Source organism: Giraffa tippelskirchi, chromosome 5 (genome assembly GCF_054371585.1).
Source record: "Giraffa tippelskirchi isolate mGirTip1 chromosome 5, T2T-mGirTip1v1.2.pri, whole genome shotgun sequence".
Classification (NCBI taxonomy): Eukaryota; Metazoa; Chordata; class Mammalia; order Artiodactyla; family Giraffidae; genus Giraffa; species Giraffa tippelskirchi.
In genome coordinates this window covers 106144300-106170414 of record NC_137279.1, presented here as the reverse complement: position 1 = coordinate 106170414, position 26115 = coordinate 106144300, and the positions used below count along the sequence as shown (strand labels likewise).

Sequence of the window (26115 nt, the reverse complement as noted above, 5' to 3'; positions counted from 1 at the left end):
CTGTGACACCCCCATCACTGCAGCCACAGCACCTAGCACAGAAGCTGGAACACAGCAGGTGCTCAAACATGCTCTTGAAGGCACTGGGAGGGAGGAGCGAGGAGAAACCAGCAAAAGGCAGGAGGCAGAAACAGCTAATTAGGGTAACCCAGACATGCCCTGTCTGCAGACAGAGCACTGACCCTTGCTCACTGACTCCAAACAGGTGCACCTGGTGTCACCATGACAACAAGGCCTGAGGCGCAGGGTGGGGGACCGGGGGCTCCTCCAGGGCTCTTGCTCTCATGCTCACTCTCTCTCTCTTAACACCCATTGGGCAGAAGCCACAGGCACACAAGATGGAAAGGGAACCTCAGGTTCTCCTGACAGAAAGGAGGGGCCAACCCCTCTGAAGGACAGGACAGCCTGTCACCTACTGGATTGTGACAGGGAGAGCCACTGTCACAGGCCTCGGACTCACGGAAGTCAAAGAAAAAAGCCCTCAGCTCGCCCAACCTGCCAGCTCAGCAAAAAGAAATTGGAGAAAACGGATTTGGCAGCATCCAGAGGGTATTAAATATTCATCCCAACTGCCCATCAGCAAAATCCCTGCAGAATACACCCACTGACAAGTCGGCTTTCTACACCGGAGGCTGTCCTCCTAGAAGCTTGTTTATTGCTTTGTCAATTTTAATGCGCAATATTTAATAGCCAGACCAAGATACAGTTGTAAATATTTGGAAAATGAGTGCTGACATTTCCCTTATTGCTTCTGTATTTAGAGATATGTAATTGGAGGGTGTTTCGGGTGCTAAAGAAAATCAGAAGGAAGCAAAGCAATGCTTCAAAATTAAAAGAAAAAGGAACTGACTAAGAGCTAAGAATCAAATATGCTGAACTGGCTTAAAAGTCCTGCTTAAATGCCCCTTGTGGTGTTACACTCTGCCTTCAATGGTAGTAAAGGCTAAGCTAAATCAACAAGACAGGAGGGGTGATGGTGTTCCTTGAAGATTTCCTATGGATATGCATTTGGAACATGAAGCATGCATCTAGAATGGTCAATAATTGGATCCACAACATGTTTATCACGCCATCCAGCCAGGGATTTCAAAGAAACAAAGAGCCGTGGTGTGGCCAGGTCAGTCGGTGGCTCTGACAAGGACTGGTCTAGACAAAGCACACAGAGTCTTCTTGAGAGCAGATGACACCAGCTGTAGAGGGCTGATAAAAGGACCGCCAAGAGTGAGCCAGCAGTCCCTGGGTTTCTACTGTTGGAACAAGCATATTCAACAAAAGCATCTTCTAAAAGGGTGCGGGGTGGGGCGATGATGTTCCTGTGGAAAACACCAGAGCAGGGTTAAGAATCCATGGTTTGAGAGGCAAGGTGTGGAAGGAGAGCAAAGAGAAGAGAAGCCAGCACTGGCTTGAGCGCTGGTGTCCCCAAGCCTTACAGCCATCTGGTGGCAGAAGTGAGAAATAGAGATGTTCTGCTGCTGCTGCTGCTAAGTCGCTTCAGTCGTGTCCGACTCTGTGCGACCCCATAGACGGCAGCCTACCAGGCTCCGCCATCCCTGGGATTCTCCAGGCAAGAATACTGGAGTGGGTTGCCATTTCCTTCTCCAGTGCATGAAAGGGAAAAGTGAAAGTGAAGTTGCTCAGTCGTGTCCGACTCTTAGCGACCCCATGGACGGTAGCCTACCAGGCTCCTCCATCCATGGGATTTTCCAGGCAAGAGTACTGGAGTGGGGTGCCATTGCCTTCTCCGAGAGATGTTCAAGGAGGCACAATTTAAACTCCTTCACCATTAGCAAACTGTGTCTGGAGGAACCTCTATAGGGACTTTGTGATTCCAATTTAAGAAAACAAATTTAAGAATCTGCTAAAGGGGCTCAGGCATGGTATACCAGAGACAGGGTGGATTAAATCAAAGTATATGTTACCAAAGAAGATTCCTGAGAGGAGGGGAAAAAAATACCATAATAAAATAAAATTAAGAGCCTGGACTCTGGAGCCAGACTGCCTGTCTGGATTTGAATCTTGCCTCTGCCACTTATTATGGATCACTGGGTAATTTATTTATCCTCTGTGTCAGTGTCCTCACCTATAAAATGGGTGAAACCAGCACCCCCTCATGGAACTGCATGGACTAAGAATGAAGAGCATCATTGTATATAAAGCATTCAGGGTGGTGATGGGCACGCCAGAAATGCTCAATAGAGACCAGCTGATATCACTACTGCCGTTACTTCTTCCGCCACCAGTGCTGAAATACCTCCACACAGCACTCTACAAAGAGAAACTGCTTCTGTAAATGAGATTAACTGAATGCAGAAAGGATATTTTGAGGAGGTAGGGTTGGGAGGGGGTGTACTATGCAGCATGTAGGATCTTAGTTCCCCAATCAGGGATGGAACCTGCAGTAGAAGCACAGAATTTTAACCACTGGACCACCAGGGAAGTCCAAGAAAAAATTTCTGATATATGGCCTAAAACAGGCCAAAGTCTCCCTTTCATCCACCCCAATTGCTTTTTAATGAAGTTCATACCTAGATTCCCATCCCTATTTCCCACTGTTTTTGGACTCTGGCAAGTCCTGACCTCTCGGAACCTCAGATATTCCACTTATAAAATGGGCAAGCAGTACTTTCTTCCCAAGGCTGCAGGAAAGGTGACTGAGGGCCATCTACACCAAGTGTCCAATACACGCTCCGACACGTGGTCAGCCCTCTGGTATTTCTCCACTTCTACTTTCCCCAAATAAAAGCTCTAGTAAAAACCAGGGTGTGTGAGGAAAAGAGTAAAAATGAACACAAAGCCCTTTGGAAAATATTAAGTGCTAAGTGCATAAATATTTGATAAGGAGCGATCAGAACACTTAAGGGGGATGCACTCTCTCTGGTGCTGTAGTCCCTCCCGGGAGCTGCGTACACTCAGCCTCAGCTCCCACCTTGCTCTCTGCGGCCTCCAGAGGGCCAGCCAAGTGCATTACCATGCACCTCTGAGCAGAGGCCAAGCACCTGGGCACTTGCTCCCAAGTCTCCCATGCCAGTCACTGCTTGTTCTCACTTCATGGTGAAATCACAAACAAACTGACCCAGTGTAAGCCATGTGAGAGTTGAACATATAGCCCTCAGAGCAGATCCTGGGTCCCCTAACTCTCCATAGGGCAACAAAATGATGTAATGGAAAATGGAGATACGTGGATATCTGAGCAACCTAGGCTCCTTGTTCCAATCTGTTTTCCATCTGACAAGCAAACTGTCCCTATCAAGGCTCCTAAACACTGGGAGCCTGGGTTTCCTTATTAGCAAAATGGTCATAAAGACATCTGTATTATTTCATTGCTGGATGAATTTGAAAAGAAAACAGAGGTACTAAGCACAGAGCCTGGTACCCAAGAGGTATTTAGTACATTTCTGTCCCCTTTCCCCTTTAGCTGTTGTTGTTTCAGTTGCTCAGCCATGTCCGACTCTTTGCGACCCCAGGGACCGTAGCCCACCAGGCTCCTCTGTCCATGGGATTTCCCAGGCAAGAATATCGGAATGGGTTGTCATTTTCTTCTCAAGGGCATCATCCCGACCCAGGGATCAAACCCACGTCTCCTGCATCCCAGGTGGATTCTTATCACTGAGAAGCCCTACTTCCCCTTTAGAAGCACCAGAGTTAATCAAATCCAAATAACTAGAATCTTCAATGAACGAATTCCTTTTTCTTTCCTTAAGTACTTCCGTCTTAGCTTCTAAGTAATAAGACAAACAGCAAATATTAGGAATTTATTTGAAAAGGCAGTCAAGGTCCTAGGGTCAGTATTTCCTCTCCCTCTGGAACCACGTGACGGGCACTGAGGGGGTTCACAATCTGACCATGAGGACAGAGGAGACCACAAAGGATGCAATTACTCAGAGAGGCAGACAAGCAGGTCCCTCAGCATTTTCTACAACAAGGGTTCACACAAAACAGGGTCTCTGCTTAACCCCCCATTAACCTGCAAATCCACTTCAGCAGAACAGCCTCTTCCCCGGCATCTTGTCCAAGTTTTGGCTTTAATTGGCCAGAGAACCATCCCATCACGTACGCAAGTCATTTGCTCCTAACAGGTCCCTGCTATGGGGCTAGAAGAGGTGAAGGATAAGCCCAGATGTTGCCATTTTGTAACCTCATGTTGCTGAAAATAACAAACACCGTGATCATTTGCATTGGTGGAGCAGACTGGGTTTGGGCGCACGCCATGGCTGTGAGCAATCAGAAACACCTCTTTTGCAAGGTGTTCAAACCATCTTTGCAAAATCGGTGAGGTATCTCTGCAAAGTCTTTGCAAAGATCCCACCCTTCACTGCATGGTTGCTGGTGCTCTCCTGCTCAGGGCCAGGCTCCACACTCTGCCTGCCACCAACCTAAATGGAGACAGGTACAGACACAGAGAAAACCGTAACAGCAGCACAAACTTACCCTCTCATTAGAGGAAGGGTCTGATTAAGGTGAGGTGAGAGTGTTTTCACACTGCCCCCTGACTAAGGTTCCCCAAATGAGTATGTCCTTACAACCTGATGCAAGAGAGATTCCACCTGCCCAGAAGAGGGGAGCTCTCAAGTGCTCAAATCCAGGGCAGGAGGGCAGGGCCTGGGTCAGGGAAACAGCGTGGGGGAAAGGATTCAAACATGGCTCTATTCACCAGCTACATGACCCTGGGCTGATCACTTAACCTTTCCCGGGGTTGTTGTGAAATTTTCATAAAATAATCCCAAGCACCCGGTGCAAAGCAAACATTCAGTAAGAGCCTGTTATTCTCCCTTTCGCCTCTGAGGTTCCCGTCTGCAAACAGGGGACAATGGGTACCTTGTTCACATCACTGTTGCAAGGATCATAGGAGATGACATTAAGACACAGAGCTTTCCACAAAACAGTCAAGTTGGCCTGCATACCTCACGGATATCAACATCTTCACACATACACACAAACACATACTCATACAAGCAACTGGGGAAGTGTTCTGGATTAAAGGAGTCTAAAGAGACATGACAACCAAATACGATTGTGACCCATGACTTGAAGCGGGTTTGGAAGGAGAAAAAACTCTAAGGGGCATTTTCAGGACAACTGGAAAAATGCTAGTACCGTCCTATAATCGTGTTAAATTCCCAGAGTCTGACAACGCTGTTGTGGTTCTAGAGTGTGTATGTGTTATGTGCTCAGTTGTGTCGGGCTCTTCGTGACCCCGCCAGGCTCCAGTCCATGGAATTCTCTGGGCAAGAACACTGGAGTGGGTTGCCATTTCCTACTCCAAGGGATCTTCCTGACTCAGGGATCGAACCCACATCTCCTACATTAGCAGGCAGATTCTTTACTACTGAACCACCTGGGAAGCCCGCTATTGTGGTTGGGTGGGACCCAGTCCTGATCTTCAGAGACCCACACTGAAGTTTTTAGGAGGAAGTGTCCTGATGTTGGCAACTTACTCTTAATGGCTCAAGAACAACAAAAACTGACACACAGAGGGAGAAACAAACATGGTAAGATGTGAACAACTGGTCATCACAGAAAGGGAATACGCGTCTTGTAGCTTCCTGCACATTTGAAATTTCTCAAACTAGAAAGCTGGGAAGTAAGAGCAGCCCGGCCAAGGGCTCAGCACTAGACCCGTCCTGCCTCCCTGCATCTCATCAGCCGGAAGAGGCACGTGGGACCCCTCCGGGACCCTCACCTGGCTGCAGCACCCGGATCTCTAGCAGGTTGGAGGTCCTCTCGGCCAGCCGCATCCAGCTGTTGTTGTAGTTTCTCCGCCACAGCTCCGCCACACACTGGTACTTGCCCGCCTCCGTGTCGCTGGCTCGGCTGATGCTCAGCCGGACGTTGTTGCTGGATTCCGCCTTCTCGATGGCCGTCCGGGTCCGGAAGCTGGAAGACCTGTCCCCCCACTGGACTCCTCCATCCCTGGTGAAGGTCACCAGATCATGGAACTCAACGGTGCCCACCGGCTGGAACCGCCATGTCACCGACACCGGGACCCGGGAGGGGTAATGGGGTTTGATGATGCACTGCAGGTCGAAGGAGTCGCCGTAGGTCACCCCCGGCGTGCGGGAGATAGCAGTGACCGCGAAGCCTGTTTCTGGAGAGAGAGCAGAGAGAGGTAGATAGACATATCTATATGCATGGAGACAGACCCTTGGCTTCCTCAGGGCAGTGGGACGTAGTGACAGGGCTCCTGGCAAAAGCTAACAGAAAAAAGGCTCACACACGGGGCTCTTTTTTTTTTTTTTTTTAATTTTAATTGGGGGCTAATTACTTTACAACAATATTGTAGTGGTTCTTACCCTAGGTGTCCATCGGCAGGCGAATGGATAAGAAAGTTGTGGTATATATATATATATATACAATGGAATATTGCTGCTGCTGCTAAGTCGCTTCAGTTGTGCCTGACTGTGCGACCCCACAGATGGCAGCCCACCAGGCTCCGCCGTCCCTGGGATTCTCCAGGCAAGAATACTGGAGTGGGCTGCCATTTCCTTCTCCAGAACATGAAAGGGAAAAGTGAAAGTGAAGTTGCTCAGTTGTGTCCGACTCTTAGCGACCCCATGGACTGTAGCCTACGAGGCTCCTCTGTCCATGGGATTTTCCAGGCAAGAATACTGGAGTGGGGTGCCATTGCCTTCTCCGGATGGAATATTACTTGGCTATTAAAAAGAATGCATTTGAATCAGTTCTAATGAGGTGGATGAAACTGGAGCCTATTATACAGAGTGAATTAAGTCAGAAAGAAAAACACCAATACAGTATATTAATGCATATATATGCAATTTAGAAAGATGGTAACAATGACCCTATATATGAGAGAGCAAAACAGACACCGACATAAAGAACATGGGGCACTTTTGATGCCCAGGCCAGTATTACTTCTGCTAGCATGTTGGACACACAAACCCAACAATACACAGGACCTCACAGAAAGAAGCTGGTGGTGATTCTCCTTACGTAGCACTAGCAAACCCTTCCCAGTGAAACCTTCACATGGATTTGTGGTGCGTCAATGTCCACCCCACCCCACCCTACCCCTGAACAGCAGAGGTTGAGGAAATGGAGTGGGACTGTCCCTAGATAGCTTGGATTCCACGCTGAAACAAGAGAAAGGAGCCCAGTGCCAATTTCCTTCATGCCCGGCCCATCAGCGCACTTGTGGTGGAGAAGGGGGAGGAAGGTTGGGGGGGCAGGTGCCCATGCTCCCCAGGCAGGGCAGCTCGGGCTGGCTCCCTAGTCTGAGTTCCATCTCCTCATGGAATCCAGGGAAAAAAGGCAGCAAAGGACCCACAGCAGGAAGGGCTGATCTTCAGAAGGGGGGACCTTGGGTGAAGTGGGGCCCTGCAGGTGTGCTAGGCTGAGTCTCTCCTATTCCAGCATCCCTAACCCAAAATACTGACTCCTCAGGGTGGGTGATTAGAGTCCCGACAGCCCTGAGAGTATGACGGACCATTAACACACTGGTTATGATCCTAAAACTGACAGCAGCCAGAATTTCGTGAGCACTATCTATGTGCCAGGCATGGTGCCAACTGCTTCGCTTTCACCTCACTTCACTGAATCCTCAACACAACCTTGCAGGACAGGTGGGCTTATCACTCTTTTCTTACAGATGAGGAAATAGAGGAGGCCCAGAGAGGGTAAATAAATTGCCCACTATCAAGCTGCCAGTGGAAGGCAGTCAGACTACAAACATGTATGTCACTGATTCCAGTGACATAAGGGGCCTTATTAGGTGGCTTTACTCCTGGGAAGCATAAGGCAGTGGTTAGCGTAAAGGCACAGACCCTGGAGCCAGATGCCCAATTTCAACACGTTCTACTTGTGTGACGTTGAATGAGTTACTTAATCTTCTGCCTCTATTTCGCCACCTGTAAAATGGGTCTTTGTGAAAATTAAATGAGTTAGTATTTGTAAAATACTTGGAACAGCACCTTCAAGGTACTGTTACAGTATTACTATATTTTGTTACATATATAGTAATACATAGTAATACTATATTGCTACATATATAGTTTACTTAAAAGGAAAGTATTTTAAACTCCATTGGTAAAAGACAAGGTATGGAATGAAATCTTTTTGCAGAGTTAGGTCAGAATCCCTTGGTAAGTCCTAGCCGTGGGAACCACAGACATACAATGAATATGAAAAAATTCAGAGGACAGGGACTTCCCTGGTGGTCCAGTGGTTGAGAATCAGCCTTCTAACGCAGAGGACTGGGTTTGATCCCTGGTCAGGGAACTAAGATCCCACATGCCATGGTGCAACTAAGCCTGTGCCACAACAAAGACCCAGAAAAGCCAAAAAGTTAAAAATATATATATATGTGGTTTAAAAAAAAAATCAGAGGACAATCTGATGCTATAAAATTACTTCTAACTCTAACCACCCCTCAGACATTCCTAGCCTCACAGGACAGGAGAGACTCCCCCTGTTGGGACACCCAGGACTCTCCTCACAGGTTCCTTTCCCACATGTCCACAGAGGATGCTGAGCAAGGCTCAGGGATTGAGCTGAACAGGAAACTCAACCACTAGATGAGGTTTCCAGAGACAGAAATCAGAGCTGCATGGTGAGTGCAGAAAGCAGGTCAAACTTTGGGATTAGGCTTTAGAAAGGAAAAGTAGTTCTGATCTGGGGCGAGTGGTGACACAGAACTTTGGTGAGGGCAAAACCACTTGGAGCTGCCACTTCCGGTGGGGTGTGCCCAGAAACAACAGCATCCCTACCAACCAGGAAGGTGAGCATGGTCCAGGTGAGGGATGCGAAATTGCTGAGGACAACTGATGTCACAGTCTCTTGGCAAACAGGAACACCTAATATGACAAGGTACCTTCCCAGCAAAGTAGCTGACTGGTCTTGTAAAATGTAATATACAGATTCTATTTGGCAGATAAATGTTGATGGAAGCCTCTTTAACTACCCCGTGACAAGGAAATCTAATATACCCTGGTTTTAGCAAATATCGAGGTATCTTAATTTCATGCTAATCAGGAAATGGCTTTCTTTAGGAAAAGCCATATGGAGGAAAAGATAAAAACACAGGCTTTGAAAAAAATTTTAAGGTAGATTGCTGGTTTCCTGGGTTCAAGACTGTGGGTCTGTCATTTAAAAGCTATAGCCCTGGGCAAATGAGTTATCCCGTCTCAGGAGTCTCCTTGTAAAATGACAGTGTTTACTTGTAGGCTAGGTGAGGATTCTAAATGCTTAAGCATTTACACTCAGGCAGGAAGGGTAGTAAATGCTAAATAAATGGTGAAAGGTTTTGTCCTATCCTTCTCTGCCAGGCTCTAAACTGCCAGGAGGGCTGAGCCCCTGGACAGGAGGGCCTGGGTGCAGGAGGGAGAGAATCTGCTTTCATTCTTCCAGGTTAGTTTTAGCAGTGACCTTTGATCCTCTACCTGGGACCACCCAGGCCAGAATCCTTACAACTTCATTCCTACCACCCAGGCCCAGGAGTAGTAACAGTGCCCAGCTGTCACCTGTCCCCTGGCCCCACCATGCTGAACCACTGTTGGTTCCCTGAACCCCATCCATACTTCGTCAATGCTTTCTTCAATCAAAACCTTTGGAAGGTGCCATCTATTTCCCATGTACTTCCCTGGTGGCTCAGATGATAGAGTCCGCCTGCAGTGCAGGAGACCCGGGTTCAATCCCTGGGTTGAGAAGATCCCCTGGAGAAGGAAATGGCAACCCATTCTAGTATCCCACGGACAGAGGAGCCTGGCTGGCTGTAGTCCACGGGGTCTCAAAGAGTCGGACACAACTGAGTGACTTTTTCCCATAAGGGTCTTGATACGGGAGCATCTCCCCAATGGTCCCACCAAAAGACAGCAGAGCTTACTTACCGAGAGCGGTGATGGAGACGGGAGTGCTGGCCCGGCGCTCCCCTACGACCTGCCACTCGCCGTCCACGGTCCGCACCCATTCGGTCACGTGGCATTCATACTGGCCCTCGTCTTCCTTCCTGCTGTTGAAGATGCCCAGGCTGAACAAGTTGGGCTGCACCTGCTCCATCTGGACACCCCCAAAGCTGCTGCGCTCCCAGTAGGACGCGCCGGGCTGCACGGTGCCATCTCGGTCCAGCCACATGATGTTGCTGCGGCGGTTCTGCCGGTCCACCAGCTGCCAGATGACGGAGAAGCGGCCGAGTGGCCGGCCCGCCGTCCGGATGCTGCAGGAAAGGTGCAGGTTGTCGCCCTCCAGGACGACGCTGGTGTTGCTGGCCACCTCCACCAAGATGCTGCTCTCTGGGGAGAGGGAGAGAGTGCCACGCTGGGGCTTTCTGGGCTCCACTGTGCCCTCCCCACAGACATCACAGGAGAAGGGGTACGAGTGTCACTCTATTCAGGTACAGGGGACCTGGGAGGATGCAAGCCCTCTGATGCTTGTTGCCATGAGCCCTGGCTGGCTCTGGGCTTTGCTGCCTGTGATTTTAGATCTGATAACCTAGGAGGGCCTTTGATGGGTGCAAAGATAACGTGTGGTACAATGAGGGCCTAAGACCTGAGACTGGATCAGAACCTAAGAAATACGTCATAAAACATTACCCTTAGGGCATAAAACAATTCGTCAGGTACAGTCAGCCCTCCATATCCATAGGTTCCACACAAGTGGATTCAACCAACTGTGGATAGAAAAGATTCCAAAAAAAAAAAAAAAATTCCAGAAAGTTCCAAAAAGCAAAACTTGAATTTTGGCAAACTGGGAACTCTTTACATAGCATTTACATTGTATTAGGTATAAGTAGTCTAAAGATGATGAGCGTGGGTTATATGTAAATCCAAAATGCCACTTTATATAAGGACTTGAGCATCCTCAGATTTGGGGCGGTCTTGGAACCAATCCCCCTCAGAGTCTGATGGATGATGACTGGAATGTGTTCAGCAGGGTTAAGAATTTTTGACTTGGATTTTCAGTGAGTTAAATAGCTTGAAAATTCTGCTTCGCCTAATCTTCCCATCATTTAGGGCTATAGCAGTCAAATAAAAGCTGAACATTCATATATGTCATTTGAGTCTTTCAGGGCAATATTAGGAAATAGAAAAAAAAATGACAGGAAGTATTTGGAGGATAACATGTGCTTTCTTCCTTGGTTGTGAGCAATAATGCAGCAGCTATGGCCTCGTTTCACAGAGCGAGTGGTGAGCAACCTTTCAGGCTTTCATCAACATAAAGGAACAGACCTAAGGCAATGGCTTGCCTTCCCATTGCCATCCACCTTCAGCCCAGGGGTTCTGCTGCTCTCGACCTTGACTTTCTGCCAATCAAACTCCAGGGTAAGGATTCCAACTCCCTTTGTTCCTTTGCTACTCACTTAGCTATCTGACCTCCTCCAATGAAATTATTTAAGCTCTACATGCCTTCTTCAATGGGATGGGTGGGGAGAGTGTTATTTATGTTGTGCAGTTTTTTAAAGATTATAAAGTAAATAAGCCAATGTCTATAAATCACCTAATACACACGTTTTCAAAAACTGGTAATCATGATCATTAATTTAACTATTCCCACTATTTGTTTTTCATAAAGGCTTTGGGTATTTTAATCTATCTTGATTATGCATATATTATTTTGTATAATTATCTACAGAACTCAAAAAGTAAGGTATAAAAAAAAAAAACAGCAAGTACCAGATTGATTTGGCTCCAATTTTCTGGGCACCATCCACATGAAACACATACAATAATTTTGAATCAATCAATAAATCCAATCCCAGATCAAGGGGCACACCCAATTACCGAGGGGAAAAGCATGCCCACGATCATGCATTTGCAATCAGTCTGAGCCCTGTGTTTTCCCCACAGGCAGGAGGAGGCAAAGAGGAGCACTGAGCCAGGCATGGAGCTCTTGCTATAGTGAACGTGTGGGCCAACCATTCCAGGTAAGCTTGTTTCACATGAAAAAAGGTCTAGATGGACAGAGTGGGGAATAGGAATTTTCCCAGGAGCCACACCAAGACGATTCATGGTGATGACAGCTCCTGAATAGCTACATCTACAGCACTCATGGTTAAAAACTAGGGTTTGGAGGCAGACAGACCAGGTTCCAGGCCCAACTCTACTGCTTCCTAACCCTGCAGCCTTGGGGCTCTTACTTAATCTACACAAGCTTTCATTTCTCATGTGCAAAATGGAGGTACTAACAGTCCTACTTCTAAAGGTCATGACACTGAGGTATCAGATTGGGTAATTATTTTTCATTATTGTTAACAGCAACAATATTCCTCTTTAGATTAAAGACTCATTAATGACTCACTTCCAGTACCATCAATTCAAAGTGAGAAATTAAAGAAGGGCAACTTTGGCATCAGTGGAAAAAAAAGTCTCCTTTTGCCTTAAGCAGAAGAATGACTTACAGGGCATCACTCCCACCCTCTACTATCACCCTAATGGGCTCTTCTATAAGCCCTGGCTCATTTGTTACGAGGGCTGCTGTTTGGTGATCTGCTGTTTGAGCAAGCCTGAAAAAACCATGCAGTTAGATGTGAAACTACAAGGAAAAAAAAAACAAAAAACATTCTGCAGCCCAGGCAAAAGCAAATACAGACACAAAGCTAACTGCCCATTAAGACTATTTACAAGTGTTTCCAGGCTTGAGAAAAAGGCAGCCAGCAATTTAAAACTCTCTGGATTAAATGAAAACCAGGACAGAACTAATGAGAATCTAAGTGCATGGTCACAACAAAATTCCAAATCAGGAGACTGGTGGTGGAGCACAGGCTAAGCACAGAGCAGTGGATCTGGAGTTAGAAGCAGATATTTCTAATGCGATGCAAGCTTGACCACTAAATGGAACCGGCTTAGCCATTTTCCTGTATGGTGCTCTGGTCTCTTCATTCAGAGGATGAACAGAATACTACTGGATTGGAGGGCTGGGAGCGGAGAAGGAGATGATATACGCAGAAGCACTTTGGGCTCTTGGGAGGAAAAGCACCATTAAAATCCAAGTTTTTATTATCACCATTACCGATGTGATTCACTGTGTTCTTTGGTAGACTTACCCAAGTGGCCTTGGGGCAGGATCTGGTGGTGCTGGGGGACTTTAACTACCCAGTTATCTGCTGGAAAAGCAATATAGCAGGCCACAGATCATCAAACAAGTTCTTGGAAGAGGGTGGGGGAAATCGCTTAGTACAAAACACAGAGGAAGGACACAGTGTGGCTGCCCTTCACTGGATCCTTACAGAACAATGAGGAATTAGTTGCAGATTTAAAAGTAGAGAGTCCGTGGTTAAGGCAAGCACAGACCGACAGGAAAATAGTAAAGAAGGGGCATCCAATTCAACAAATCCCATCCAATTCAACAAATTCCATTCTACAAATATTCAGCAAGCATCTACCCTATGCAAAGCACCATGCTAGGCATTGCAGGGGGGAATAAGAAAGAAAAGAATTTCAAGACAATGAGATGTGTGTCAGAGAGCAATTAAAAAAAAAAAAAAAAGCACAAAAGAAAGCCATCTTTTTGGTGAGAAAAGAAAAGAGCTGCAAGACCCCTGCTGTCTATTTTTTTTCTTCACACTTGAAACTGTATTAAAAATGTCAAAGTGTAAATAAAAATATAAAGGGAATCATTACAAGCCTAAGAGAAAGAACAGTTTGAGCAGTGGAGAAAAAGGTTAAAGGTTAGTTTAAAAACTTCACCAGCTTGTTTAAAATCAGAGCATTTTAAGCTTTCTCTTTTTACTAAAAATAATGAGAGAAATGAGATATTAATAAGGACATGCTGATACTATGAATGATTAAATCCAAGATAAGCAAACATAGGCAGTCCCCTAATCCCCCAGTCCTGACAGATACCCACTCAGACAATGCCAGTTACAAGCAGGCTGGGAGCCCACCTAAGCAACCCTGGAAATGAGCTAAGCTTTAAAAGCCTATGCTCCAGGATGATGTGAGAGGTGCCATCCACTGACTTTTAAAAACCCACTTCCAGAAGGGAAGAGACAATTAGGGAAATGCCAATCCCTACACCCTCAAACCCAGAGAGCAAATCTTTCCTAATAATGTGCTTTAGGATTTAAAATCCTCCCATAAAAGACCAACCCTCTTAAGTGAGGTTTCAAGACAGGCACCTACCCATTTCTTCTGGGATTTTATTCCCACATGGGAGCGAACAGCTGTGCTGGAGTCCTGGTTGGTCTCCAAGCTGAGCTGGCACTGTTGGCATTTATACAGAGCTGCTAGCATTTGGATCTGCCAGGCCTCTCAGCAGCCTGCAAACACACACCTCATGCTCTGCCTACTGGAGGGGGGAGGGGGCAGGGTGCTAAGTGTGGGCAGGTGAGCTGGAGAAAGGAGAGGGGTAACTGGTTTTCTCTGCCAGCTGATTGAACCTGCCGGGCCCTCTCCACAGCTCTTCTCTTCTCCCCAGACTTCCCTGAGATGATGCTAGCTCCTGGACCAGACCAGTGGGAGGAGGGAAAGGAAGCGGCCCCTCCCTGCACTTACTGATGGGGAGGACGATGATGGGGATGTTCTTGGGACGCTTGCTCTCCTTGTCGATGAATTCCCCAGTTACCGTTTTCTCCCTCTCCGTCACACGACAGTTGTATTTGCCACTGTCCTCCTGGCGGAGGTGGTAGATCTTCAGCACGAAGACACTGTCGCTCTCCTTGGCCACTTTGAGCTGGCCCCTGGCCTCCCGATGGGCGAACTCACTGTTGAGGACTGGCACGGCGTTCGGCCCCATGCTGGCGATGAGGGAGCTGTTGAAGGCCCAGGAGACAGCGAAGTAACGGTCGGGAATGTTCTGCGCCTCCAGGATGCATCTGAACTCCACTGGCTCTCCCACCGTGTACAGCCGCTTCTCCGTCTCCAGCCGAACGGTGAACTCTTTGTCTGAGAAAACAAATAACAAGGTGGATGCATTCTGGGTGACCAAGGGCCCCAGCGCTCCAAGCTGCATCAGCAAATTCCCCACCGTCGCCACCTTCTCGTCAAGCTGACTACTGGGAAGGCACTGCCACACCTGTCTTAAGAGAAAAACTCTCGAATATCTCAGAGGAAACTCCAAGGTAGCCAGACCCAGAAAGTTTAAGGGTCTTGTTATCCCAATCAAGATGACGAAGCTCTGTCTGCAGCTTATAATGCCTTAGATTACACTCCCAGAGATCAGCAAGCAATATCACTCCTAATTTCACTTGCACGGCAGATGACAAAGGTCCAACCTTGATCTATATGCCCAGAACTCCGTCAAAGCGTCAGCAGTACAAATATTTTCAGTAGATATTATAGACATTACCCTGCTAGACTTGTGAGACAAAATTACCCAGTGGCCCAGGTGCTGACCCCAATCCTAATAAATATTCTTTCTCTCAGTCTATTTATCTATTTGGAGAGAGAAAAAATGTCTATTTTTCTCAGTCTATTTATGGAGAGAGAGAAAAATGTCTTCCACCCTGTGAATACTGGAAATAAAAAGACAATCCCTAACAAAATAGCATAGGAAAAGTGAAAACGAATGTCTTCTCACTAGTCCACCTCTAGAAAGATGGAGGGGGCAAGTACCTAGTTCCGCTGACAGCCACATGACCTCTAAAACAGTCAGTGAACCCAAGCACCCTTCAAAGAACCAGAAGCTTAATCAGGAATGGGGGGAGGGGGCAGGGCAATGATCAAAGAAGGGCTCACTGCCTGCCCTGCACAATGGTGTGTCTGTCAATGCCATAAGACAATTATCGTGTCTCATGGGCAGTGGTGGCAGGGCACAAAGGAGTGAAGGGCTGGAGAAGCTTCTGGAAACAGAGTCACAGAGCCTTAGGTAGGGGAGGCTGTAGCTTCAACCACTGCCCAAGTCCTTCTCTTCCTAGTTCCATCTCTGTTCCTCTACAGAGAACAAGGAAGGGAGAATCTCATCACAGGGATGTTTGGATCCCTTGTAGAATCATAAGCTCCAATCTCAACTGTCTTCCTTACACTGGCATTCGTAAGTCTTTACCTCTATTGTTAGGGCCTTTGCCTCATCCTTTTTTTTTTTTTTTTTTGGCCACCCTGTGTTGCATGGGGGATCTTAGTTACCATGACCAGGGATCAAACCCTCGCCTCCTGTGTTGGAAGCACAGAGTCTTAATCACTGGACTACCAGGGAAATCCCACCTTGCCTTGTTCTTATCCCCCATCCCATGCACTATTCAAGCAGATGAGAATCCCATTTCCCTAAAAACACAGGAATCACAAGAGTACTTGCTCCCACATTCCCCTTCTCGTTTTATACCCACCCATTCCTCAGGCTCTCCATCTCCTCCCTTCCCACTGGAGCCAGTCTCTTGCCCCAAATACCTATTTTCTCCAGCGAATCAGCCTCTTCCTTTTATTACCCAAACTTCCTGACAAAGTGAACTAGACTCAGTGACTGTAGGGTCTCACTTCCAAAGTGACACCTGTTGCCTCCACTTCCCCTCCCAAAAGACCAACCTGAGAGATGTGGGTTTCACTCTGCCAGCCTCTGTCTAGACACACACACCCACATGGGACTGAACCCACGTCAGCTGCCAGCACTGGCTTTCTGGTCAACCACACTGCAGTAACTTATAACTCAACGTCAGTGATTTAAACAAAAAAAAGCACCCCTTCCACATAAATGCCACCAAAGACTTACAAACAGGTGCCCCAGACCTCAGACTTACCACTTCCTCAGAGTGAGGCTGGTTGCAACTGTGGCAGTCTTCCTTAGATTCTTCTGATCTCATGGGATTCCCCCTCCTGGCATGATGACGCCTTCACATTGCCAGGTTAAGACGAGATTCCTCCTTTCTGCCCAGCAATTTGCCCTTGTTCTTCCCTAGTCAATTAAACCTCCATACACTGATTTATGCTTTTTCCAATCCCCTCTCCCTCCTCAGCTCACTGAAATTTTGCTTCTGACTTTCTCCCACACTTCACTGACTGAGCAAATGTCTCCAGTGGCACCTCCCCACCCCACCCCCACCCATCACAACTGAAGGCTTTTGTCACATAGGTTTTAGCCTCTGGACCAGCTCTCCTAGCTTGTGTCCATAACACCTTCCTTCCTGCTTCTTGCCTATTGGCCTGACCACTCTGTTTCTTTGTCACTGGGACTTGCTCCCTTGACCACCTCTCACTGCTACAGTTCTCCTGGGTCCTTTCCCAATTTCATCCCATGGACTTTTCCTGGGGCCTCATTAGTCCCAAGTTCAACCTCAAACTGAGCTCCATGTCTGATGACATGCTGGCTGCTTCACACACGGAGCATCTCCATGAGAGTCTGTTTGCAGAATGGACTCCTTGACCAAAACTGACAAGAACAAAAAGAAAAGCCAACCAGTGCTGCCACTAAAGGGGAAGCAGAGGCTTTCAAGTATGACTTGGCACATTACCTCATCCCTCCTTATCACAGTTCAAGGAATCACCCTGCGCCCCAGCCTCAGGGCTCCCAATGTTTGGGTTCCTCCTTCCCTAGTGCTCTCCATTCTGTTGCCCTTAGCACCCACTGCTCACTTCCCAGGTCAGTGCCACTGACCCAGCTATGGCCTCATCAGCCCTTCCCTCCCTGATCTCCTGACTTCAGATCCAACCTGTCAGGTCAACCCTAGGTGGCCTCCATGGTTTTTCCTTTCTAAAACCCAGTCTGATTGTGTCACTGATTTGTTTACAAATCTCTATTCCCTGCTCCTAGTGTTTACAGCAGTGGTTTTCAGACTTTGCTCGGGCAGAGGAGAGGGTGTCTTCCTTTCCGCATGCAAAGTCTTTTATTGCCCGATATAGAAAACATTTGGTTGAGGCAAGGAGGGAACTCTGTAGGCCTCACATGCCTTCCTCCAGCATCTCCCACCACGACATCCACCCATGCACACACGTCCACCCACAAAGCGACTGCTCAGGCACCTCTATGGGGCTCCTAAGAGTCCAAGGAGAACAGCTTGAGAGCTGCTTGGACCACAGAGTCAAAGCCAAGCTCACATTCCAGCAGATGGGGCTTCAGGCCATCTTTCCTATCTCCTATCTCTTATCTCTACCCACTCATATCTGGAACTCAACATCTGCCTACCCTTGATTTCTCTGTGCTTGCCAAACATGATAAACAATTCTGTACCTTTATGCTTCTCCTCCTGATGCCTGCTCAAGCTTCAAGCCTCAACTCAAAGTCACCAAATGTGTTGGTTTTCCTGAATCTGCTTTAACGACCCCATCCAGGGAAAACACTGTTGTCAGAAGAGTTATATTCGCTGTGTCCCCAGAGCACCCCATCCACCACACCATCATCACAGTCAGCGTCCTCCACTCAGCCACTGGCTTTCATATCTGCAGTTCCCTAAGGCAGGGACCAAGCGTTCTTCATCTCTGAGTCCCCAGTGCCTATCACCACACCTGCAATGCTGCAGAGGCTTACTAAATGTTGACTGAAATGAAGTAAGAGAAGGGCAACACTGGGGCTACAACCACTGAACCAGAACATCACTGGGACAGGGAGTGAAGTCATCGACTATTTTTTTTCCACCTAGTTTTCCTTTTGCTTAGTCTGGATACATTTGCTGGGCAAATTAAAAAAAAATCCTCATTCCAAATTGGCAAGACTAAAATAAAGAAGATTAACTGATGCAACCTAATTTAAAAGCATTAAGACTCAAAATGTGGCCCAGACTTTTGAAGCTGCTCTTAAAACCAGCCAGGAAGGGAAGGGATAAATATGAAATAAAGCGCCTTCTGTGGGTTTCTTAGTACCGGAAGTTTCAGAAGCCGCTAAATACTCTGGATCCTACAGAACAGATAAAATGCTCCCAGTCCAGGAGCCTAACCCTCCTTGTAAAGTTCTCACATCCATTAGGCACCTAGAGAATCGCTTCTGCCCTGTTGGCTCTAGAGCTATGCTTGACAAAGCATAGACTGTCTATAGTGGAGTGTACTGAAAACTCAGCTTCCCAGATTCCACCCCGGAAGCCTGACTCAGTAATCTGTATTGCCCAAGCCTGGGCATCCATGCTATTAGGTAAATCAGAAGCACAGCCCCAGAATGAGAGAGAGCTATGCAAGAGAGCTATGCAGAGACCAAGACCACCACCATTTAACTGGAGCAAGTGGGGCAGGAGAGTCAAGAGACAGGTCCTGAAGAGAAGTCCCCCCAACAGCTTGTACTTCAGGCACCCCAGCTCATCTCCCACAAACCACACCTCTGACTGTCAGAACAGTGGCAGGCCCTCATTAGAGGTGAGCAGCAACGCAAGGACCCTTGGGCACTTCCTGCATCTCCGTGCCGGCACAACCATACCCTCCAACCAGTGGACCGAGCGCCCACAGTACGCCTGCCCCCAGCCCAGCTGAAGCAGCCACCAACAGCTGTCAGCTCTAATCTGGAGCCCAGCTGGACTCAGGGGCTGGGAGAGTGTAGTCAGAGAGGGTCAGGGCTTGGGATACCTGGCCCCTAGGGAGCCAGAGATCTTGCAGAGTCGTCAAAGGAGTCTGCACCACCTCCCGGTGTCTGATCCTCCATCCCAGCAGACGGACTCACCGGTGGGCTGGACGTTGACCACGGTCCCCTCGGAACGCTTTCGGGTCATGGGGAACCACGAGCCATCCGGGTCCTGGATCCACTCAGTGGCCTCGCAGTAGAACTCGCCCTGGTCGGAGGGCTGCAGGTGGAAGATGGTGAGGCGGAAGGTGGTGCTCCCCAGCTTGTCCAGGTGCACCTCCCCCAGGCTCCGCCTCTGCGCGTAGTCGCTGCTCGACTGCAGCACAAAGTCCCGGCTCAGGGTGATGACCTCCACCGGCTTCTCGCCACCCCGCTGCCGGAGCCAGGCCACCGACAGGTGGGTGTGCTGCAGCGTCTCCGTGGCTACGTCACATGTGAGCTCCAGCAGGTCCTGCTCCACTTTGTGCAAAGTCTGGGGCACAGCGGTGGCCTGCAGGGAGTCCGGGATCACTGCAACACAGGAACCGCCCCAAGCACGGTCACTAGGCTACAGATCTTACACTCGCGGGGCTGAGTGCCAACCCACCCGGGCTTCCACAGTTCTGTGGGGCCACAGAGGACCCTGGGCAGCAGAGAAACGGAACGAGACTTCTGTCTGGATTTGGACTGCAACTGTTTGGCACTTATGCTTCCTGTTTGGTATTTCAATAACACTCGGATAAAAAGTGGGTTGGGAGCAGAGGGATAAACTGGGAATTTTGGATTAACAAAGACACACCACTATATATAAAATAGAAAACAACAAGGGCTTACTGTATAGCACAGGGAACTATATTCAATATCTTATAATAACCTATAACAGAAAGCAATCTGAAAAAGTATACATATATTTATGTGTGTGTCTGTGTAACTGAATCACTCTACTGTACACCTGAAATGTTGTAAATCAGCTACACTTCAATTAAAAAATTGATAAAATAATGTTTGTAGACATTGCATTTCATTTTACACAATAAATGAACTCACTGAAAATAACACATCAAAGAAATCTTATGTCAGGTGAAATAAGATTTTGTTGTTCAAGGTGAAGTTGCTTTCAGAAACTTTAACTTGGCTACTGACTCATCTTCAAACAAAAGGAGTTCCTGGAAGCTGGAGTGTCACATTTTCTATACAACTTGCTCATTTTCTCCTTTCTAGCCACTCTACGCCCATGTTCCCCCAACTCACGTCAGCAATGCAGTGCTCTAGAAAAGCTATTTCTTCTTTTTTTTTTTTTTTTAAAAAAGGGGGTTGTGGTAGAGAGCAACAGCAGGGTCCTCAATTTTTTATTAGGTTTAATTTTCATAAAACTCATGTGTCAACATGTGTTCATGGGCTAGAAGGAAGCCATGGAATGGGGATGAGTCAGGCAAGCGATCAGATTACCTCTGTGGTCACTTGGTCAGCATTTTACTCTGGAGACTAAACACCATCCCCTTCTCTGATTTGAAGGGTGGAAATTTTGATTTCCAGTTTTTATTATCTTAATTAAGCCTGGAAGTTATGACTTGGACAGAAAAACAGAATGGCCTTGATATTTTTGACCCTTCACACTGGGAAACATTGTAGCCCAGAGCCATCCACATGGAAATCTCCCTCTCCTCTCCCTCCCTCCTCCAGCTCCCTCCATCATCTGAGGGGTACAGGGGTAAAAGGAGACTGGTGCACAATTCCTTACTCTGACGCCAAAGGACACAGAGACCCACTCCAGGTCTGAGCAGAGTCCTGTAACCACACTTGCTTTCTGACACAGCAGCACCCCGGGTGGCTCAGAGGCGCCATCTAAAGGCCCATCATTTCCTGGAGGTTCGGCCTCTTCCTGCAGATGACACATGCTTCATCTTCCTCATCAGTTCTTCAGCTTATCAACCACAAATGTCCTTGCCTTATATTTTCATATCCCCTTTCATCAGTTAGAGAGGGTCAGTTAACCTCCTCTTAAATTCTTAACATCTGCATTAGATCTTCTTTAAGTTGCAGCTTCAACCTTCTATTTACAAGTGAACACACGAAACTTGCTTCACCTATGCTACTTGGTGACCTCTAAAATATTTGGGGAGCTTTGGATTCTTCCTTTAAAGTCAAATGCTATGTTATGTGCTCAGCTGCTCAGTCGTACCTGACTCTTTGCAGCCCTGCGGACTGTAGCCTGCAGGCTCCTCTGCCAATGCATTTTTCCAGGCCTGAGTACTGGAGCATGTTGCCATTTCCTACTCCAGGGGATCTTCCCAACCCAGGGATTGAACCTACGTCTCTTGTGTCTCCTGCATTGTTAGGTGGATTCTTTACCACTAGCGCCACCTGGGAAGCCCTAAAGAGTCAAATAAAACTGTACTATAAAAGAAGTGACTTAGTGTTATGGAGTGAATGTTTATGCTCTCCCCTGTCCCCTAAATTCCTGTGTTAAAACCCAATCCCCACTGTGTTGGTATCTGGAAATGAGGTCTTTGGGAGGTGATTAGGTCATGAGGATGAAGTTCTCATAAACGGGATTAGGGCTCCTTAAAAAAAATTTTTGGCTGCACTGCCTGGCATGTGGCAGTTCCCCAACTAGATTCCTAGTTCCCCAACCAAGGATCTAACCTGCATACCCTGCATTGAAAGCACAGACTGCCAGGGAAAAAGATTCAGGGATCAGTGCCCTTATAAAGGGACCCCAGACAGCTCTCTCTTTCCCCTTCTGCCACATAAGGAGACAAGAGAAAGTTAGTACTCAGCAATCCCCATGAGGGCCCTCCCCAGAACTGACCACACTGGCACCCTGATTACCCAGACTTCCAGCCTCCAGAACAGTGAGAAATAACTGCTTGTTGTTTAGGCACCCAGTCCAGTCTATGATAATTTATTTTAACAGCTCAAACTCACTATGACACTCAGGCAGAACACCAGCCACATGAACATAGTTATCTCCTTACCCACAAGGTTCATCTTGGCGCTGTAACTCCCGAAGTACCGCTCATCGGTGCTGGGCGTGTGGCACTCATACTCCCCGACATCCCGGGGCTGGAGATCAGTGATGTGTAATAAGGACGAGTTCCCCCAGACCCTCTCCACGTAGATCTGCCTGCTGCGGACACGCTGTGTGAAGATGGCATAAGTGAAGGAGGGGTCTATGGTGCTGACAATCTGCATCTCGCGTTCAGGGTTCGTGGGCATATAAATGGACCACTGGAAATTCTGCTCAAAGGGCCCCTGGTAGCCGCTCACGTTGCACCAGATGGTGATGTGAGAGCCCTCCGTGCGGTACAAGGGTCCTTCCTGGATGGTGACTTGGCGCTGTGCTGACACGACACCTGTGGGGGAGACACACACAATGGGCTCTCTCACTTCTCAGACCAAAATGCAAAGCAGGCAGCAACCTAAAAAGGATCTGTTATTCAAGTGATATGATAATAATATAAATAACTCAGCGGCCCCTTCTGAGGCACTCTGTGATTTATAAATATTAATTAAAACATTCCGTGGTAAGGCACTGTCCCTAATTTGCATATATGGGAATGTGATCGTGCAAGGACATGATCCTGTTATTTATTCAATGGCTGACCCTTGGGAATTTCATTTAGTCTTTCTGTCATTTAGGCGGCAGTTTTGTATCTATTTATTAATGTTCTTTATAAAGTTTTTAATAAAATGAGCAGGGAAAGTTGCATCCTCGGCATAAATTCAGAGGAAAACAAAAGTAACCACCTTGCAATCTGGCTGAAATTAAATGCTCCTTTCTTGATTAGAGAGCTGGAAGGAGGGAGTCCTGGGTCCTTTCTTTGGTTCCACACCCTTATTTGCAAAGGTAGCTACTCCCAGGCCACCATGAACACATTCCTTACACCCTCTTCCCTCCACACACGTGGAGGTGGAACTGAGCTCATAAAGGCTGCTGTTCACATGAATAGGAATGGGAAGGGCTGACGCAGAACCCTGCCGCCCAGATGCCCACACACCGCCAATGGGGGCAACTGTCAGTGCCGTCCCAAGTCAAAGAAGTTTCCAGGCTGCCCTGGAAACTGGACTCTGATTCACCACTGGCTGCCCCACCTCCTAGCTGGGATCTGCTTCTCCTAGTGGCCTCTGCCTGCCTTCTCTATGCTCTTAACATGGTCTCCTCTCGCAGACTTGGGGGCAAGAAAGAGAGTGAGTTTGCTCTCTCATTCCATGCCAGCACAACTGACTCTGCCTGAACCACTGAGAAGGCGGTAGGGGACATGGCCCTGTGGCAGGTAAGGGCTAGTTGCAGCTTTGCCAGGAACTGGAGCTGGTGGTGCCATCTTGGACAAGCGGCTTTTCCTCTCTGGACCTTGATCTCTTCATTCACAAGATGATTTCTAGGAAGGCTTTGGAGGGGACTAGCATGTGTGATTAGCTTTGTCACTTATTACCTGTAACCTTGGATAAGTGACTTAATCTCTTGAAGCCTGTTTCCTCATCCATAAAATGGGGATAATCATGTGTGCCTCACAGAGTTATCAAAAAGACTGAATAAGACAAGATCTATAACACCCCTAGCATAAGGCCTAGCCCATAATTAGTCCTTAAAGAAGAGCTGCTTGATCAAATCAGTCCATCCTAAAGGAAATCAACCCTGAATATTCATTGGAAGGACTGATGCTGAAGCTAAAACTCCAATACTAGGGCCACCTGATGTGAAGAGCCAACTTATCAGAAAAGACCCTGATGCTGGGAAAGACTGAAGGCAGGAGGTGAAGGGGACGACAGAGGATGAGATAGTTGAATGGCATCACTGACTTGATGGACATGAGTTTGAGCAAGCTCCGGGAGTTGGTGATGGACAGGGAAGCCCGGTGTGCTGCAGTCCATGGGGCTGCAAAGAGTCAGACATGACATAGCAACTCAACAACAACAAAGGAAGAGCTGCTAACGCGGTCCACTCCTGGCTGGAACGTTCTATGGCTCTGGATCCACAGGGAACGGGATTTTGGTCAGTGATCCCTCAAGGTCAGGCCAATGGCCTCTTGACAGTGACACCGTCTCTGGGCCACCCACTTCCACCCACAGCTGCAGCCCATTCCCACTTCCATGAAAACTTCCCCCACTCCCCCTCTGAAAGGCAATCATGGCTGCCCCAGTGTAAATGTATCTGAAGTGGATCCAGCTGGGGAACAGCTGGGACGGCTCAAATCCTAGTGGGAAGCAGCTCTAAGCCCAGCCTGGGGGATGCTTGGGCCTTAAAGCAAACTGATCTAATCTAAAACAGACTTTACAATGAAAGGCCTGTGGCTTTATAAACTTTTATTTGTGCAGAACCTTTTCTCCCAAACAAAATCTTACACGGAATCCCATCTTGGCTTAAGCAATAGAAGCAAGGAAAATGAAAAAGGGGGTATGAGGGTGGCAAATCAAATCAAAGTGGTCTGTGGATTCACTTGATATATTCTGGTTGACAGCATTTACGACTACATTCAAGATCGTTGACAAACAGCTCATTAGTTATTTTCAGTATGTTAACATGTAGTGTGTTGCATTTTTACTATGTGTACTCTTTCTCTGACAATTTAAAAAACAAACAAACTATATATATGTGTGTGTGTGTGTATATATATATATATATAGGCTTCCCTGGTGACTCAGACGGTAAAGAATCCACCTGTGAGGCAGGAGACCTGGGTTTGAGGCCTGCTTGGGAAGATCCCCAGGAGAAGGGCATGGCAACCCACTCCAGTATTCTTGCCTGGAGAATCCCCATGGACAGAGGAGCCTGGCGGGCTACAGTCCATGGGGTTGCAAAGAGTCGGACATGACTGCGTGACTAAGCACTATATATATATATATACATATATATATATATATATATATATATATATAGTGACACTTGAGCCAAATGTTTGAAGTACTCTGGAAATGCAGAACTTTTAAAACAATATAACTACATTCATAACATTTAGGTCTCCCTGCATTTTAGTGTTCTACGACAAAATAGCCACAACCAGTCCCCACCTGCTACAAAGAGGACTGGAGGCAGGTCAGGATGAGCCAGCATCTTTCTTTAAGACAGGACTTAACCTTAGACCTGCACTGGAATCACCCAGAGAGCTTTAAAAAAATAACAGGGCCTGGACCCCACCCCATGTAACTGATCTGGTATGCAGAAACCTGGGCATTAGGGTTTTGTTTTTTTTATTTTTAAAAAACTCAACACAGAGCAGTGTCAAGATGTCTCTATCGAAAGAGTGTCAGCCAGGGGCTCAAACGAAAGACCAGATCCTGATTTAAGGCTCTCAATAGCTTTGAACTCCTGCCTTCGCTGATCTGGGTCAAGAAAGTTTTATTCTCCTCCAGTGAATGGGCAAGAGAAAGCAGCTGAGGCCCATCAGATACTGGCTGTGGTGATGCAATGCTGAGCTCATCCAGCATGCATTCTAGTTACAGACCTTACAGAAGCACTAGATCAGGGGATCATACACAATATTCCCCAGAAAGGTAAACAGTGTTAAGTGGCCTGAATGAGCCAGGGCACCAGGGTCAAAACAACTTGTCTCCTGTCGGAAGGTGGTTATAAACAGTCCTGACAAATAAATAAACAGATAGTAGACTGTACTTTAACCACACACATTCAGCTGCACCTGCTTATTAAATATCTCCTTAATTTCCTTCCCACCGCACAAAGGGCCTTTGAACCCTGAAAACAATGCTATTCTTAGGAAGTGGACCTTAGCATAGAAATAGAAATGAACTTTTTCTTCTCAGCGGTCTAATTCCCCT

The 26115-nt window shown here is 47.4% G+C and overlaps 1 protein-coding gene across 5 annotated transcripts in view; it reads right to left on the bottom strand.

Annotated features, from left to right (window-relative positions):
* IGSF3 (immunoglobulin superfamily member 3) overlaps window positions 1–26115 on the bottom strand; it is a 114037-nt gene that overhangs the window by 26613 nt on the left and 61309 nt on the right. For 2 of the 5 annotated variants that reach the window (XR_014054798.1, XM_081493854.1), the window contains exons 3-8: window positions 22317–22694; window positions 19459–19869; window positions 14442–14831; window positions 12992–13051; window positions 9840–10241; window positions 5681–6085 (exon numbers count right to left, since the gene is read on the bottom strand). Coding sequence is in view for 4 of the 5 variants with exons in the window: in XM_081493854.1 (XP_081349980.1) it covers window positions 5681–6085; window positions 9840–10241; window positions 12992–13051; window positions 14442–14831; window positions 19459–19869; window positions 22317–22694 (2046 nt within the window). In the remaining variant the exon portion in view is untranslated. The remainder of the gene's footprint in view (window positions 1–5680; window positions 6086–9839; window positions 10242–12991; window positions 13052–14441; window positions 14832–19458; window positions 19870–22316; window positions 22695–26115) is intronic. The other 3 variants (XM_081493855.1, XM_081493856.1, XM_081493857.1) reach the window with 2 other exon arrangements.